The sequence below is a fragment of the Petromyzon marinus genome, chromosome 64 (assembly GCF_048934315.1).
Source record: "Petromyzon marinus isolate PM22_M1 ecotype Great Lakes invasive population chromosome 64, UKy_Petmar_22M1.pri1.0, whole genome shotgun sequence".
Taxonomy (NCBI): domain Eukaryota; kingdom Metazoa; phylum Chordata; class Hyperoartia; order Petromyzontiformes; family Petromyzontidae; genus Petromyzon; species Petromyzon marinus.
In genome coordinates, this window is record NC_133730.1 from 9,144,454 (window position 1) to 9,156,967 (window position 12,514).

A 12,514-nucleotide genomic window follows, 5' to 3' on the forward strand; every position below is an offset into this window, starting at 1 on the left:
GGGCAGGGTGTAGGGTCAGAGGGGAGGGTGTAGGGTCAGAGGGCAGGGTGTAGGGTCAGATGACAGGGTGTAGGGTCAGAGGGCAGGGTGTAGGGTCAGAGGGAAGAGTGTAGGGTCAAAGAGCAGGGTGTAGGGTCAGAGGGCAGGGTGTAGGGTCAGATGACAGGGTATAGGGTCAGAGGGCAGGGTGTAGGGTCAGATGACAGGGTGTAGGGTCAGAGGGCAGGGTGTAGGGTCAGAGGGGAGGGTGTAGGGTCAGAGGGCAGGGTGTAGGGTCAGATGACAGGGTGTAGGGTCAGAGGGCAGGGTGTAGGGTCAGATGACAGGGTGTAGGGTCAGAGGGCAGGGTGTAGGGTCAGAGGGGAGGGTGTAGGGTCAGAGGGCAGGGTGTAGGGTCAGATGACAGGGTGTAGGGTCAGAGGGCAGGGTGTAGGGTCAGAGGGAAGAGTGTAGGGTCAAAGAGCAGGGTGTAGGGTCAGAGGGCAGGGTGTAGGGTCAGATGACAGGGTATAGGGTCAGAGGGCAGGGTGTAGGGTCAGATGACAGGGTGTAGGGTCAGAGGGCAGGGTGTAGGGTCAGAGGGCAGGGTGTAGGGTCAGAGGGAAGAGTGTAGGGTCAAAGAGCAGGGTGTAGGGTCAAAGGACAGGGTGTAGGGTCAAAGGACAGGGTGTAGGGTCAGATGACAGGGTGTAGGGTCAGAGGGGAGGGTGTAGGGTCAGAGGGGAGGGTTGATGTCTCTACCCACGTCACCCACCCGTCCTGTTGACCACCATCACCCATGGCCAGTAGCCCGCGTCTGCCAGGGGGAGAGAGACAGGCCGAGCACACGGAGGGGGTGGGGGGTGGGGTAGACAGGGGGGGGGGGGTCTCACACACACAGACGAATGGTCTGGATGCGAGCCTCATTCTCCCGGGACCTCGGGAGGAAGCAGCAGCAGCGTCAGTGACTGCTATCGTCCCACACCTCTCAGGTAAGGTTCGAGTTAGGGGTAGGGTTAGTGTTAGGGGTATGGTTAGTGTTAGGGGTAGGGTTTTTGTTAGGGGTAGGGTTACTGTTAGGGGTAGGGTTAGTGTTAGGGGTATGGTTAGTGTTAGGGGTAGGGTTAGTGTTAGGGGTAGGGTTAGTGTTAGGGGTATGATTGGTGTTAGGGGTAGGGTTAGTGTAAGGGGTAGGGTTAGTGTTAGAGGTAGCGTTGGTGCTAGGGGTAGGGTTGGTATTAGGGGTAGGGTTAGTGTTAGGGGTAGGGTTAGTGTTAGGAGTAGGGTTAGTGTTAGGGGTATGGTTAGTGTTAGGGGTAGGGTTGTTGTTAGGGGTAGGGTAAGTGTTAGAGGTAGCGTTAGTGTTAGGAGTAGGGTTGGTGTTAGGGGTAGCGTTAGTGTTAGGGGTAGGCTTGGTGTTAGGGGCCGGGTTGGTATTAGGGGTAGGGGTAGGGTTAGTATTAGGGGTAGGGTTGGTGTTAGGGGTAGGGTTGGTGTTAGGGGTAAGGTTGGTGTTAGGGGTAGGGTTGGTGTTAGGGGTAGGGTTAAGGTTAGAGGTAACGTTAGTGTTAGGAGTAGGGTTGGTGTTAGGGGTAGTGTTAGTGTTAGGGGTAGGGTTAGTGTTAGGGGTAGGGTTGGTGTTAGTGGTAGGGTTAGTGTTAGGGGTAGCGTTAGTGTTAGGGGTAGGGTTGGTGTTAGGGGTATGGTTGGTGTTAGGGGTAGGGTTAGTGTTAGGGGTAGGGTTGGTATTAGGGGTAGGGTTAGTGTTAGGGGTAGGGTTAGTGTTAGGGGTAGGGTTAGTGTTAGGGATATGGTTAGTGTTAGGGGTAGGGTTGTTGTTAGGGGTAGGGTTAGTGTTAGAGGTAGCGTTAGTGTTAGGAGTAGGGTTGGTGTTAGGGGTAGCGTTAGGGGTAGGCTTGGTGTTAGGGGTCGGGTTGGTATTAGGGGTAGGGGTAGGGTTAGTGTTAGGGGTAGGGTTGATGTTTGGGGTAGGGTTGGTGTTAGGGGTAAGGTTGGTGTTAGGGGTAGGGTTGGTGTTAGGGGTAGGGTTAGTGTTAGGGGTAGGGTTGGTGTTAGGGGTAGGGTTAGTGTTAGGGGTAGGGTTGGTGTTAGGGGTAGGGTTAGTGTTAGGGGTAGCGTTAGTGTTAGGGGTAGGGTTGGTGTTAGGGGTAGGGTTAGTGTTAGAGGTAGTGTTAGTGTTAGGAGTAGGGTTGGTGTTAGGGTTGATGTTAGGGGTAGGATTAGTGTTAGAGGTAGCGTTAGTGTAAGGGGTAGGGTTAGTGTTAGGGGTAGGGTTAGTGTTAGGTGTAGGGTTAGTGTTAGTAATAGGGTTGGTGTTAGTGGTAGGGTTAGTGTTAAGGGTAGAGTTAGTGTTAGGGGTAGGGTTAGTGTTAGGGGTAGGGTTAGTGTTAGGGGTTGGGTTGGTGTTAGGAGTAGGGTTAGTGTAAGGAGTAGGGTTAGTGTTAGGGGTAGTGTTAGGGGTAGCAAAAGCGTTAGGGGTAGGATTAGTGTTAGAGGTAGCATTGGTGTTAGGGGTAGGGTTGGTATTAGGGGTAGCGTTAGTGTTAGGGGTAGCGTTGGTGTTAGGGGTAGGGTTGGTGTTAAGGGTAGCGTTGGTGTTAGGGGTAGGGTTGGTGTTAGGGGTAGGGTTGGTATTAGGGGTAGGGTTAGTGTTAGAGGTAGGGTTAGTGTAAGGGGTAAGGTTAGTGTTAGGGGTAGGGTTAGTGTTAGGGGTAGGGTTGGTGTTAGACGTAGGGTCAGTGTTAGGGGTAGGGTTGGTGTTAGGTGTAGGGTTGGTGTTAGGGGTAGGGTTGGTGTTAGGGGTAGGGTTGGTGTTAGGGATAGGGTTAGTGTTAGGGGTAGCGTTAGTGTTAGGGGTAGCGTTGGTGTTAGGGGTAGGGTTGGTGTTAGGGGTAGGGTTGGTGTTAGGGGTAAGGTTGGTATTAGGGGTAGTGTTGGTATTAGGGGTAAGGTTAGTGTTAGGGGTAGGGTTAGTGTAAGGGGTAGGGTTAGTGTTAGGTGTAGGGTTAGTGTTAGGGGTAGGGTTAGTGTTAGGGTTAGAGTTGGTGTTAGGGGTAGGGTTGGTGTTAGGGGTAGGGTTGGTGTTAAGGGTAGGGTTGGTGTTAGGGGTAGGGTTAGTGTAAGGGGTAGGGTTAGTGTTAGGGGTAGGGTTAGTGTTAGGGGTAGGGTTAGTGTAAGGGGTAGGGTTAATGTTAGGGGTAGGGTTAGTGTTAGGGGTAGCAAAAGTGTTAAGGGTAGGGTTGGTGTTATGGGTATGGTTAGTGTTAGGGGTAGCAAAAGTGTTATGGGTCGGGTTAGTGTTCGGGGTAGGGTTAGTGTTAGGGGTAGGATTGGCGTTAGGGGTAGGGTTAGTGTTAGGGGTAGGGTTAGTGTTAGGGGTAGGGTTAGTGTTAGGGGTAGGGTTAGTGTTAGGGGTAGGGTTGGTGTTAGGGGTAGGGTTAGTGTTAGGGGTAGCAATAGTGTTAGGGGTAGGGTTAGTGTTAGGGGTAGGGTTAGTGTTAGGGGTAGGATTGGCGTTAGGGGTAGGGTTACTGTTAGGGGTAGGGTTAGTGTTAGGGGTAGGGTTAGTGTTAGGTGTAGGGTTGGTGTTTGGGGTAGGGTTAGTGTTAGGGGTAGCGTTAGTGTTAGGGGTAGGGTTAGTGTTAGGGGTAGGGTTGGTGTTAGAGGTAGGGTTAGTGTTAGCGGTAGGGTTGGTGTTAGGAGTAGGGTTAGTGTTAGGGTTGGTGTTAGGGGTAGGATTGGTGTTAGGGGTAGGGTTGGTGTTAGGGGTAGGGTTGGCGTTAGGGGTAGGGTTGGTGTTTGGGGTAGGGTTAGTGTTAGGGGTATTGTTAGTGTTAGGGGTAGGCTTAGTGTTAGGGGTAGGGTTGGTGTTAGAGGTAGGGTTAGTGTTAGGGGTAGGGTTGGTGTTAGGAGTATGGTTAGTGTTAGGGTTGGTGTTAGGGGTAGGATTGGTGTTAGGGGTAGGGTTGGTGTTAGGGGTAGGGTTGGCGTTAGGGGTAGGGTTAGTGTTAGGGGTAGGGTTAGTGTTAGGGGTAGGGTTAGTGTAAGGGGTAGGGTTAGTGTTAGGGGTAGGGTTGGTGTTAGGGGTAGGGTTGGTGTTAGGGGTAGTGTTCGTGATCTCTATTCACCGAATGGTGGTTTCTATTCACGGTGAAAATAGTCAAAGTAAGGATTGCAGAAGCATTGGCCTTCATCTCCTGTTTAAAGATGTGCACATACCGGGGGTGCAAACTCCACATTCATATGTCCGGGTCAAATCGTTCCATGCGACAGCTTGCGTTGATTTCCCCACAAAGCATTCCTGATTTATCGAACCTGGTGGGTGCGATGATGATGATGATGGGCAGAGTCATCCCCCCCTCCCCTAACCAACTAGGATAGGCAAACCCTGTATGAACCCTGTACTCTCGTGGTAGTGCCTTACGCCATTCGTTCCTTCTCCAAGTCAGCCGATGTTATTGTCATTGCTGCATTATCATCAATAGTCCATCACGAATCATACATACTACACCACCATCATCATCAACACTCCATCAATATCCCATCATCATCATCAACACTCCATCATCATCAACGCTCCATAATCAATACTACACCATCATCATCATCAACACTCCATCATAAATACTACACCACCATCATCATCAACACTTTATCATCAATACTACACCGTCATCATCATCAACACTCCATCATCAATATCCCATCATCATCAACACTCCATCATCATCAACGCTGCATCATCAATACTACACCATCATCATCATCAACACTCCATCATCAATACTACACCATCACCATCATCAACACTTTATCATCAATACTACACCATCATCATGATCAACGCTCCATCATCATCATCAAAACTCTCTCAGAAATACTACACCACCATCATCATCATCAACACTCCATCATAAATACTACACCACCATCATCATCAACACTCCATCATCATCAACGCCCAATCATCATCATCATCAGCACTCCATCATAAATACTACACCACCATCATCATCATCAACACTTCATCATAAATACTACACCACCATCATCATCAACACTCCATCATCATCAACGCTCCATCATCATCATCAACACTCCATCATAAATACTACACCACCATCAACATCATCAACACTCCATCATAAATACTACACCACCATCATCATCATCAACACTCCATCATCAATATCCCATCATCATCATCAACACGCCATCATCAATACTACATCAGCATCAACAACACAACCATCATCATCAACGCTCCATCATCAATACTACACCATCATCATCAACACTCCATCATCATCAATATCCCATCATCATCAACACGCCATCATCAATACTACACCATCATCATTATCATCAACAACACTCCATCATCATCGACGCTCCATCATCAATACTACACCATCATCATTATCAACACTCCATCATAAATATCCCATCATCATCAGCACTCCATCACCATCATCAACACATCACCATTATCAACACTCCATCATCATTATCACTCCATCAGCATTATCATCGCTCCATCATCACCATCATCAACGCTCCATCACCATCATCAACACTTCATCATCATCAACGCTCCATCATCACCATTATCAACGCTCCATCACCATCACCCCCATCAACATCATCACCACTCCATCATCAACACTCCATCATCCATATCCCATCATCATCAACGTCCATCACCATCAACACCCCTTCATCAGCATCAACACCACCGCACCATCATCACCATCAACACACTCACCACCTTCATCCCTTTGGGCTCGCTCTGCGGACCGACTGGCCTCCGCCATAGGAACGTGGAAAGTGTCTCACCGCCCCCGCCCTGCAACGTTTCAGGCCGGGCCATGCGTCACGTGACCTGCCTGGCCCTGCTGGGCGCTGCTCTCCTCTGCGTCTCCCTGGCGAGTGAGTGGCGCACCACGTGACCTGTCATCCCAGGACGATGTGGTGGTGGTGCTGATGTGGTAGTGATGGTGATGTGGTGGTGGTGATAGCGATGGTGATGTGGTGATGGTGGTGACGGTGATCATGATGGTGGTGCTGATGTGATGGTGATGTGGTGATGCTGATATGGTGATGGTGGTCATGATGGGGGTGCTAAGGTGGTGGTGATAGTGATGGCGGTGGTGATGGTGATGCTGATGTGGTGATGGTGGTGACGGTGATCATGATGGCGGTGCTAAGGTGGTGATGGTGATGCTGATGTGGTGATGGTGGTGACGGTGATCATGATGGCGGTGCTAAGGTGGTGATGATGCTGATGTGGTGATGGTGGTGACGGTGATCATGATGGCGGTGCTAAGGTGGTGATGATGCTGATGTGGTGATGGTGGTGATGGTGATCATGATGGTGGTACTGATGTGGTGGCTGTGATGGTGATGGGGAGCGGTAGTGTCGTGGTTTTGCTCGCTGCGCTGTGTACCCGGCGACCCGAGTTCGATTCCAGCTCACGGCCGCCACCAGTGACGAGTATCTAAACCGGTCTTGAGCCTCCCCTGGGTCGACTCAGCCTCAAATAAGTACCTGGTGCGGTGTGTAGTAAACATCGCCACGAGGAAGACAAAAGCGGCCGGGCGTGGTGCCGTAGGTGGTGCTCGCTAACAGCACACTTGCCTCAACAATACGTGAAGGCTACACGGGGGATCTTTGTTTTGATGGTGATGATGCGGTGCTGGGGACGGCTGGCGATGGTGGTGATCGTGGTGGTGATGATTGTGGTTGCTGTGGTGACGAGTGATAATGATGGTGATTCTAATAGTGATGGTGATAGTGAAGATGGGTGAGGATTGTGTTGGTGGGTGTGAGTATGACGGTGGTTGTGCTGTTGGGGGCCGTCCATAAATGACGTCACGCACCTGGGGGGGGGGGGGTCAGACATTTGTGACGATGTGTGACGAGGGGGGGGGGGTTTGAGAAATGTGACGTCACATCAATACGCGCAACTTTAAATAAATATAGACGACACGTTCTACTTAATTAAATAGACTTTTTAATAAATGTTTTCTCCTACAACATCAGAGTGCAGCGCCACATTAAACACGCACTACAATGACAATAGTTTAAAGCGCTTTGAAGCACGTGTTTTTTTTTGGGGGGGGGGAGGGGCACAGCTTTGTGACGTCATATTTGAGGGGGGGGTGTCTGACTTTTTGTGACGCCGTGTGACGAGGGGGGGGGGGTCAAAATCATCCAAAATCGCGTGACGTCATTTATGGACATCAGCCATACGAAAGAAGAAGAGTGATGACGGTGGTGGTGGTGGTGATGGTTTGGGAGAAACTCCACGCGTGGTATGGGCGGGAACGCTCTGGCCCGTACGGATAGAAACAGATGGAGATTCGTCCCCACACTCTGCTCTACCGTCTTCTCCTGGCAGAGGAGGGAGTTTCACACACGATCCGTACGTGGTCCACTAACCCTCGCCCCTGCAGTGCTGGATTACAGGCTGCCAACAGCTATCCTTGTGATGATGGCGATTATGATGATGGTGATGATGGTGATGATGACGATGGTAATGATGGTGATGATGATGGTAATGGTAATGATGGTGATGACGATGATGGCGATGATGGTGATGATGAAGGCAATGATGATGGCGATGATGAAGGTGATGACGATGGCGATGATGGTGATGATGATAGCAATGATGATGGTGATGATGGCGATGATGATGGTGATGATGGTGATGGCGATGATGATAATGAAGGTGATGATGATGGAGGCGATGTTGACGATAATGATAGTGATGATGACAGTGATGATGGTGGTGATTCTCATTCTGACGATGGTGGTGATGATGTCCTGTGGTTGCCCGTCCACTCACCCACCCCGGCACCCCCCCCCCCACCAACCTGCTGATTCTGATGATGATAGTGACGATGATTCTGACGGTGACGCTCACGACATCGATGGTGTCGACATTGTCCCGTGGTTGCTCCCGCAGTGCCCCGCCTGCAGTCCCCACGGCCTCGCCGGGAGCTACCCAACTGGAGCTACTCGGCCTCCGACTTCTGGGCATGGGTGCACGAGTTGCGGGCCACGGGCGCCTACGACCCGCACAGCGACATGGCCCGCGTCTACTGGGCCCACTTCCCAGTGGCCACCACGCTGGGGTTCGAGGCGGGCTCCCAGGAGGAGTGACACCCCTCCCCGCCTAGCTACCCACCCACCTACCTACCCCCCCCATTTACCCCCCCACCCACCTACCCCCTCCTACCTATCTCCCCACCTACCCCACCTACCTACCCCCCCACCTACCCCCCCTACCTATCCCCCGCCTAACAAATCCCCATACCCCCTCCCCGCCTAACTACCCCACCTACCTACCTACCCCCCCCCCCCCCCATTTACCCCCCCCACCTACATATCCCCCTCCTACCTATCTCCTCACCTACCCCACCTACATATCCCCCTCCTACCTATCTCCCCACCTACCCCACCTACCCCACCTACCTAACTCCCCACCTACCCCACCTACATATCCCCCTCCTACCTATCTCCCTACCTACCCCACCTACCCCACCTACCTAACTCCCCACCTACCCCACCTACCTATCTCCCCACTTACCCCACCTGCCTAACTCCCCACCTACCCCACCTGCCTAACTCCCCACCTACCCCCTCAATACCCCCCCCGCCCACCAACGCCACCACCGTCACCAACACAATCCGCATTGTCTTCAAGGTCACCATCGATGTGAGAATCACCATCATTATCACTCGTCACCACAGCAAACATGGCCATCAACACCACCGTCACCACCGCGACTAGCACCACCGTCACCACCATCGCCAGCATCCCCAGCACCGCATCATCGCTCATCAAAACAAAGGCAAAGATGTCCCGTGTAGCCTTCACAGGCTGTAGGGGCAAGTGCCGTTAGCGAGTAGCAGCACCTATGAAGGCCGGCACGGCGCACGAGGGGCTGGGTGGCCAGCACCGCGCCCGGCCGCCTTTGTCTCCCCCTGTGGCGATGTTTACTGCACACCGCACCAGGCACTCATTTGAGGCTGAGTCGACCCAGGGGTAGGCCCATCACCGGTTCACATAATCGTCAGCGGTGTTGGTGGCCGTGAGCGGGAATCGAACTCGGGTCACCGGGTCTCTGAGCGCGGCGTTGCGCTAACCGCTGCGCCACCGCTCCCCACACCCAACTCCACGCCGCGTGATGCCATCGTGATGAACTGGGTCGTGAGTCGAGGTCGAGACATAGGAGATGTTAACCACCTCGCCTGGTATGCAGGAGGTCGTGGGTCCGACCCCGACCCCTGACACCTGCTGATGCTGTGTATTTGGAGTCAGCGGTGTCTCTCTCCCACGTGGTCGCGTGGATTTTTCTCGGGATTCCTCCGGGTTTTCTCCCCCCACCCCCACCACCTGCTTCGACATCGTCACGGCGTTTTAGAGTTATTTGGCTGCCGATATAAACATCCACACGATGATGATGATGATGGCTGCGCTGAGCCCATCACTTGTGATTGACAGGTCGCTTCTGACAGAGAGAGCTAAGCGGTATGGCGCAGCGGGGCTTGTGTCTGGCACAATGAAGTAAACTAGTTAAGAGTTTTTTATTGTTGTTCGTTTACCCACCCACCCAACACCCTCAACTCTCGAACCGCTGTGGGTTTTGTCGAATTGCCTCTCTGTAAGCACGGAGCGATTGTTGTTGTTGTTAATATATCACTCAACAATAAACATGTTACTCCCTCATATACACATCAAAGCGTGCCAATTAGTGACTAGTAGTTATGGTCGAAACGTCGTGATAATTTTTTATTGTTTTATATATATTTTATTATTTTGTTGTTTCCCTTCAACGTGACTTTACCGAAAAAAACTAAGGATATAGTAAGGGGCCGTCCATAAATGACGTCACGCTCCTAGGGGGAGGGGGGGGTCAGACATTTGTGACGATGTGTGACGATGGGGGGGGGGGGGTGTTTGAGAATGTGACGTCACATAAAAATGCGCAACTTGAAATAAATATAGACAACACGTTCTACTTATTTAAATAGACTTTTTAATACATTTTGATTTAAAGCTTTCGTGACTGCAGGGATTCATATTATTGGTTCTTTCGGTAAAGTCACGTAGAAGGGAAACAATAAAATAATAAAATATAAAACAATAAAATTATCACGTTTCGACTGCAACACAAGCAATCATCATCAGGTGTGAAAACCACAGCAAGTACATTTGAAAAAAGTGGCGTTTGTTTGTTTACGTTAGCACCACGGAGAGCGATTTGGCAATTATTCAGGTGGACGAGTCCATCTATTTTGATTTAAAGCTTTCTTTTGGTAAAGTCACGTAGAAGGGAAACAATAAAACAATACAAAAACGAATACAAAAATAAAAATATAAAACAAATTTTCTTGCTGTGGTTTCCACACCTGATGATGATTGCTTGTGTTGCAGTCGAAACGTCGCGAGAATTTTATTGTTTTATATTTTTATTATTTTGTTTGTTTCCCTTCTACGTGGTGACTTTACCGAAAGAACCAAGAATATAAGTCCATCTATGTTCGGAAAAGAGGAAGGGGGAGACGAAAATAATGTTTTCTCCTACAACATCAGAGTGCAGCGCCACATTAAATACGCACTACAATGACAATAGGTTAAAGCGATTTGAAGCATATTCTTGGTACTTTCGGTAAAGTAATGACGTGACTTTACCGAAAGAACCAAGAATATGAATCCCTGCAGTCACGAAAGCTTTAAATCAAAATTCGATTTGAAGCATGTTTTATATTTTTTTGGGGGGGGGGCAGAGCTTTGTGACGTCATATCTTGAGGGGGGGGGGGGTCTGACTTCTTGTAACGCCGTGTGACGAAGGGGGGGTCAAAAATCGTCCAGCACCGCGCGACGTGATTTGATGGACGGCCCCTTAGGCACTACGAATTTCTTATAAATATATTTTTTTTAATTCAGGAGACCATCGAAGCCGATTGGTTTCATCAAAAGAAACAGGGAGCCGCATGCCGTGTCATTGATCGCCGCAATGCCGTGACTCGGATTCGAACCGAGGTTGCTGCGGCCACAACGCAGAGTACTGACCACTATACGATCACGGCGCGCTACGCGGGCCCGCGATGACCGAGGCTGCAGGCTGCCCACTTAAATCCAAGCCCGACCACGCCCACACCACGCCCCTTCCCGCAGTAACCACCGCTCTCACTCAAACCCCGCCCACCTATCGAGGTAATCACGCCCCCACACAGACCTCGCCCTCCAGCAGTAACCACGCCCTCACGCACGAACACAGACCCCTCCCCTTCTCACAGTAGCCCCGCCCCTACTGAGACCCCACCCTCAAACAGAAACCACGCCCCTTACACCCACCCAGACCCGCCCCCACCGAGTAACCCCGCCCCCCCATCCATTCCTAAACCGCGCCCTCTCCCCCAGTCCACTCCCAGCCGTCTCGTTCTCCCCCTGACAGCCTCAACGACAACAGTCGCCGCGTCACCACTGAGTAGCCGGTGACGACTCCACCACCACGTGCGGGTGTGGCCAGGCTGAGGTGCGACTTGAAGTGTCGAATGCTCGTTGCAGGCAGGTCACGGGACAGACCCAGGTGGTGCCATGGATTGACTTGGCTAGCAGATGCACCGCCTGTGCTCAACACTGTGGCCAACTCGCTCCGTTTTACCCGCCCGTCGCTCCGCTCGTTGTTGTGAGCGTCGCTCCTTTCACCCGGCCACGCCCTCCCACGCTAACCCGCGCCCCTTGCTCTGAGGCCCCGCCCACACCCCTCCGTGCCCTCCCTTCCATCTGCGGGGGACTCGATGGGCGGATATTCAGAAAATTGACGTCACGGAATATGAGCCAATCACAGGCTTTGTAAAGGGGTGGGGGGTCTTTGTTGACCAACGTGACCGAACGGCGGCCAATCAGCGTGCGCGCGTGCAAGCCAATTATCTGAACCAGTCCCGGGGCCTCCCCTAGGTCGACTCAGCGTGGTGTGGTGCGCACTAAACTTCGCCACTGGGGAGACAAAGGCGGCCGGGCGTGGTGCTGGCCACCTCTGTGTGTGCCGAACAACACTTGCCCCTACAGCCTCCTAGAGGCGACACGGTGGGGTGGGGGGGAGGATCTTTGTCTTTAGTGTGAGCCAATCAGAGGGCTCGCAAAAGGGGTGAGGCGGGGTGGGTAGAGACACAGAATCTCCACGTGACCGCACTTCCGCCAATCGCAGCCATGAGATGGGAGAGGGCTGTAACGGGGAGGGGGGTTCGATTTGTACCACGTGACCAGACTCCCGCCAATCGCAGGCGGCGTAAAACCCCCGTCAGCTTTCGTTACGGGACGCGTGATTGGTTACCGCGCGCAAGGCCCTACGGCGGCTTCCGTCGTCGCGTTTCGTAAATGTACAGCGGGCGATTTGACAAACTCAGTCGTGATTAGAAGCGTAAATGCGTCTGATAACTTTCGTCTGATTTATCTGTACGAACGTTGACCTTCATTCTATTCGCGACAGCAAACACAC

At 51.9% G+C, this 12,514-nt stretch overlaps 1 protein-coding gene and 1 non-coding gene across 2 annotated transcripts; one reads left to right on the forward strand and one right to left on the reverse strand.

Moving 5' to 3' along the window:
• Window positions 1–892: 892 nt before the first annotated feature.
• OTOS (otospiralin) lies at window positions 893–8,246 on the forward strand. Its single transcript, XM_076054133.1, has 3 exons — window positions 893–971; window positions 5,860–5,928; window positions 7,968–8,246. Exons 2-3 carry the CDS (start codon window positions 5,868–5,870, stop codon window positions 8,162–8,164), a joined length of 258 nt encoding a protein of 85 aa, XP_075910248.1. The 5' UTR covers window positions 893–971; window positions 5,860–5,867; the 3' UTR covers window positions 8,165–8,246.
• Window positions 8,247–11,027: 2,781 nt separating this feature from the next.
• TRNAH-GUG (transfer RNA histidin (anticodon GUG)) lies at window positions 11,028–11,099 on the reverse strand. The gene has a single exon. It is a non-coding gene; the product is annotated as a tRNA-His (tRNA).
• Between the last annotated feature and the right edge of the window lie 1,415 nt (window positions 11,100–12,514).

Bases quoted from the DNA above. Each gene is read 5' to 3' on its own strand.
- OTOS (XM_076054133.1), top strand. From the start codon at position 5,868: ATGCGTCACGTGACCTGCCTGGCCCTGCTGGGCGCTGCTCTCCTCTGC. The intron at 5,929-7,967 runs GTGAGTGGCGCA...TTGCTCCCGCAG, and splicing joins CCTCTGCGTCTCCCTGGCGA to TGCCCCGCCTGCAGTCCCCA.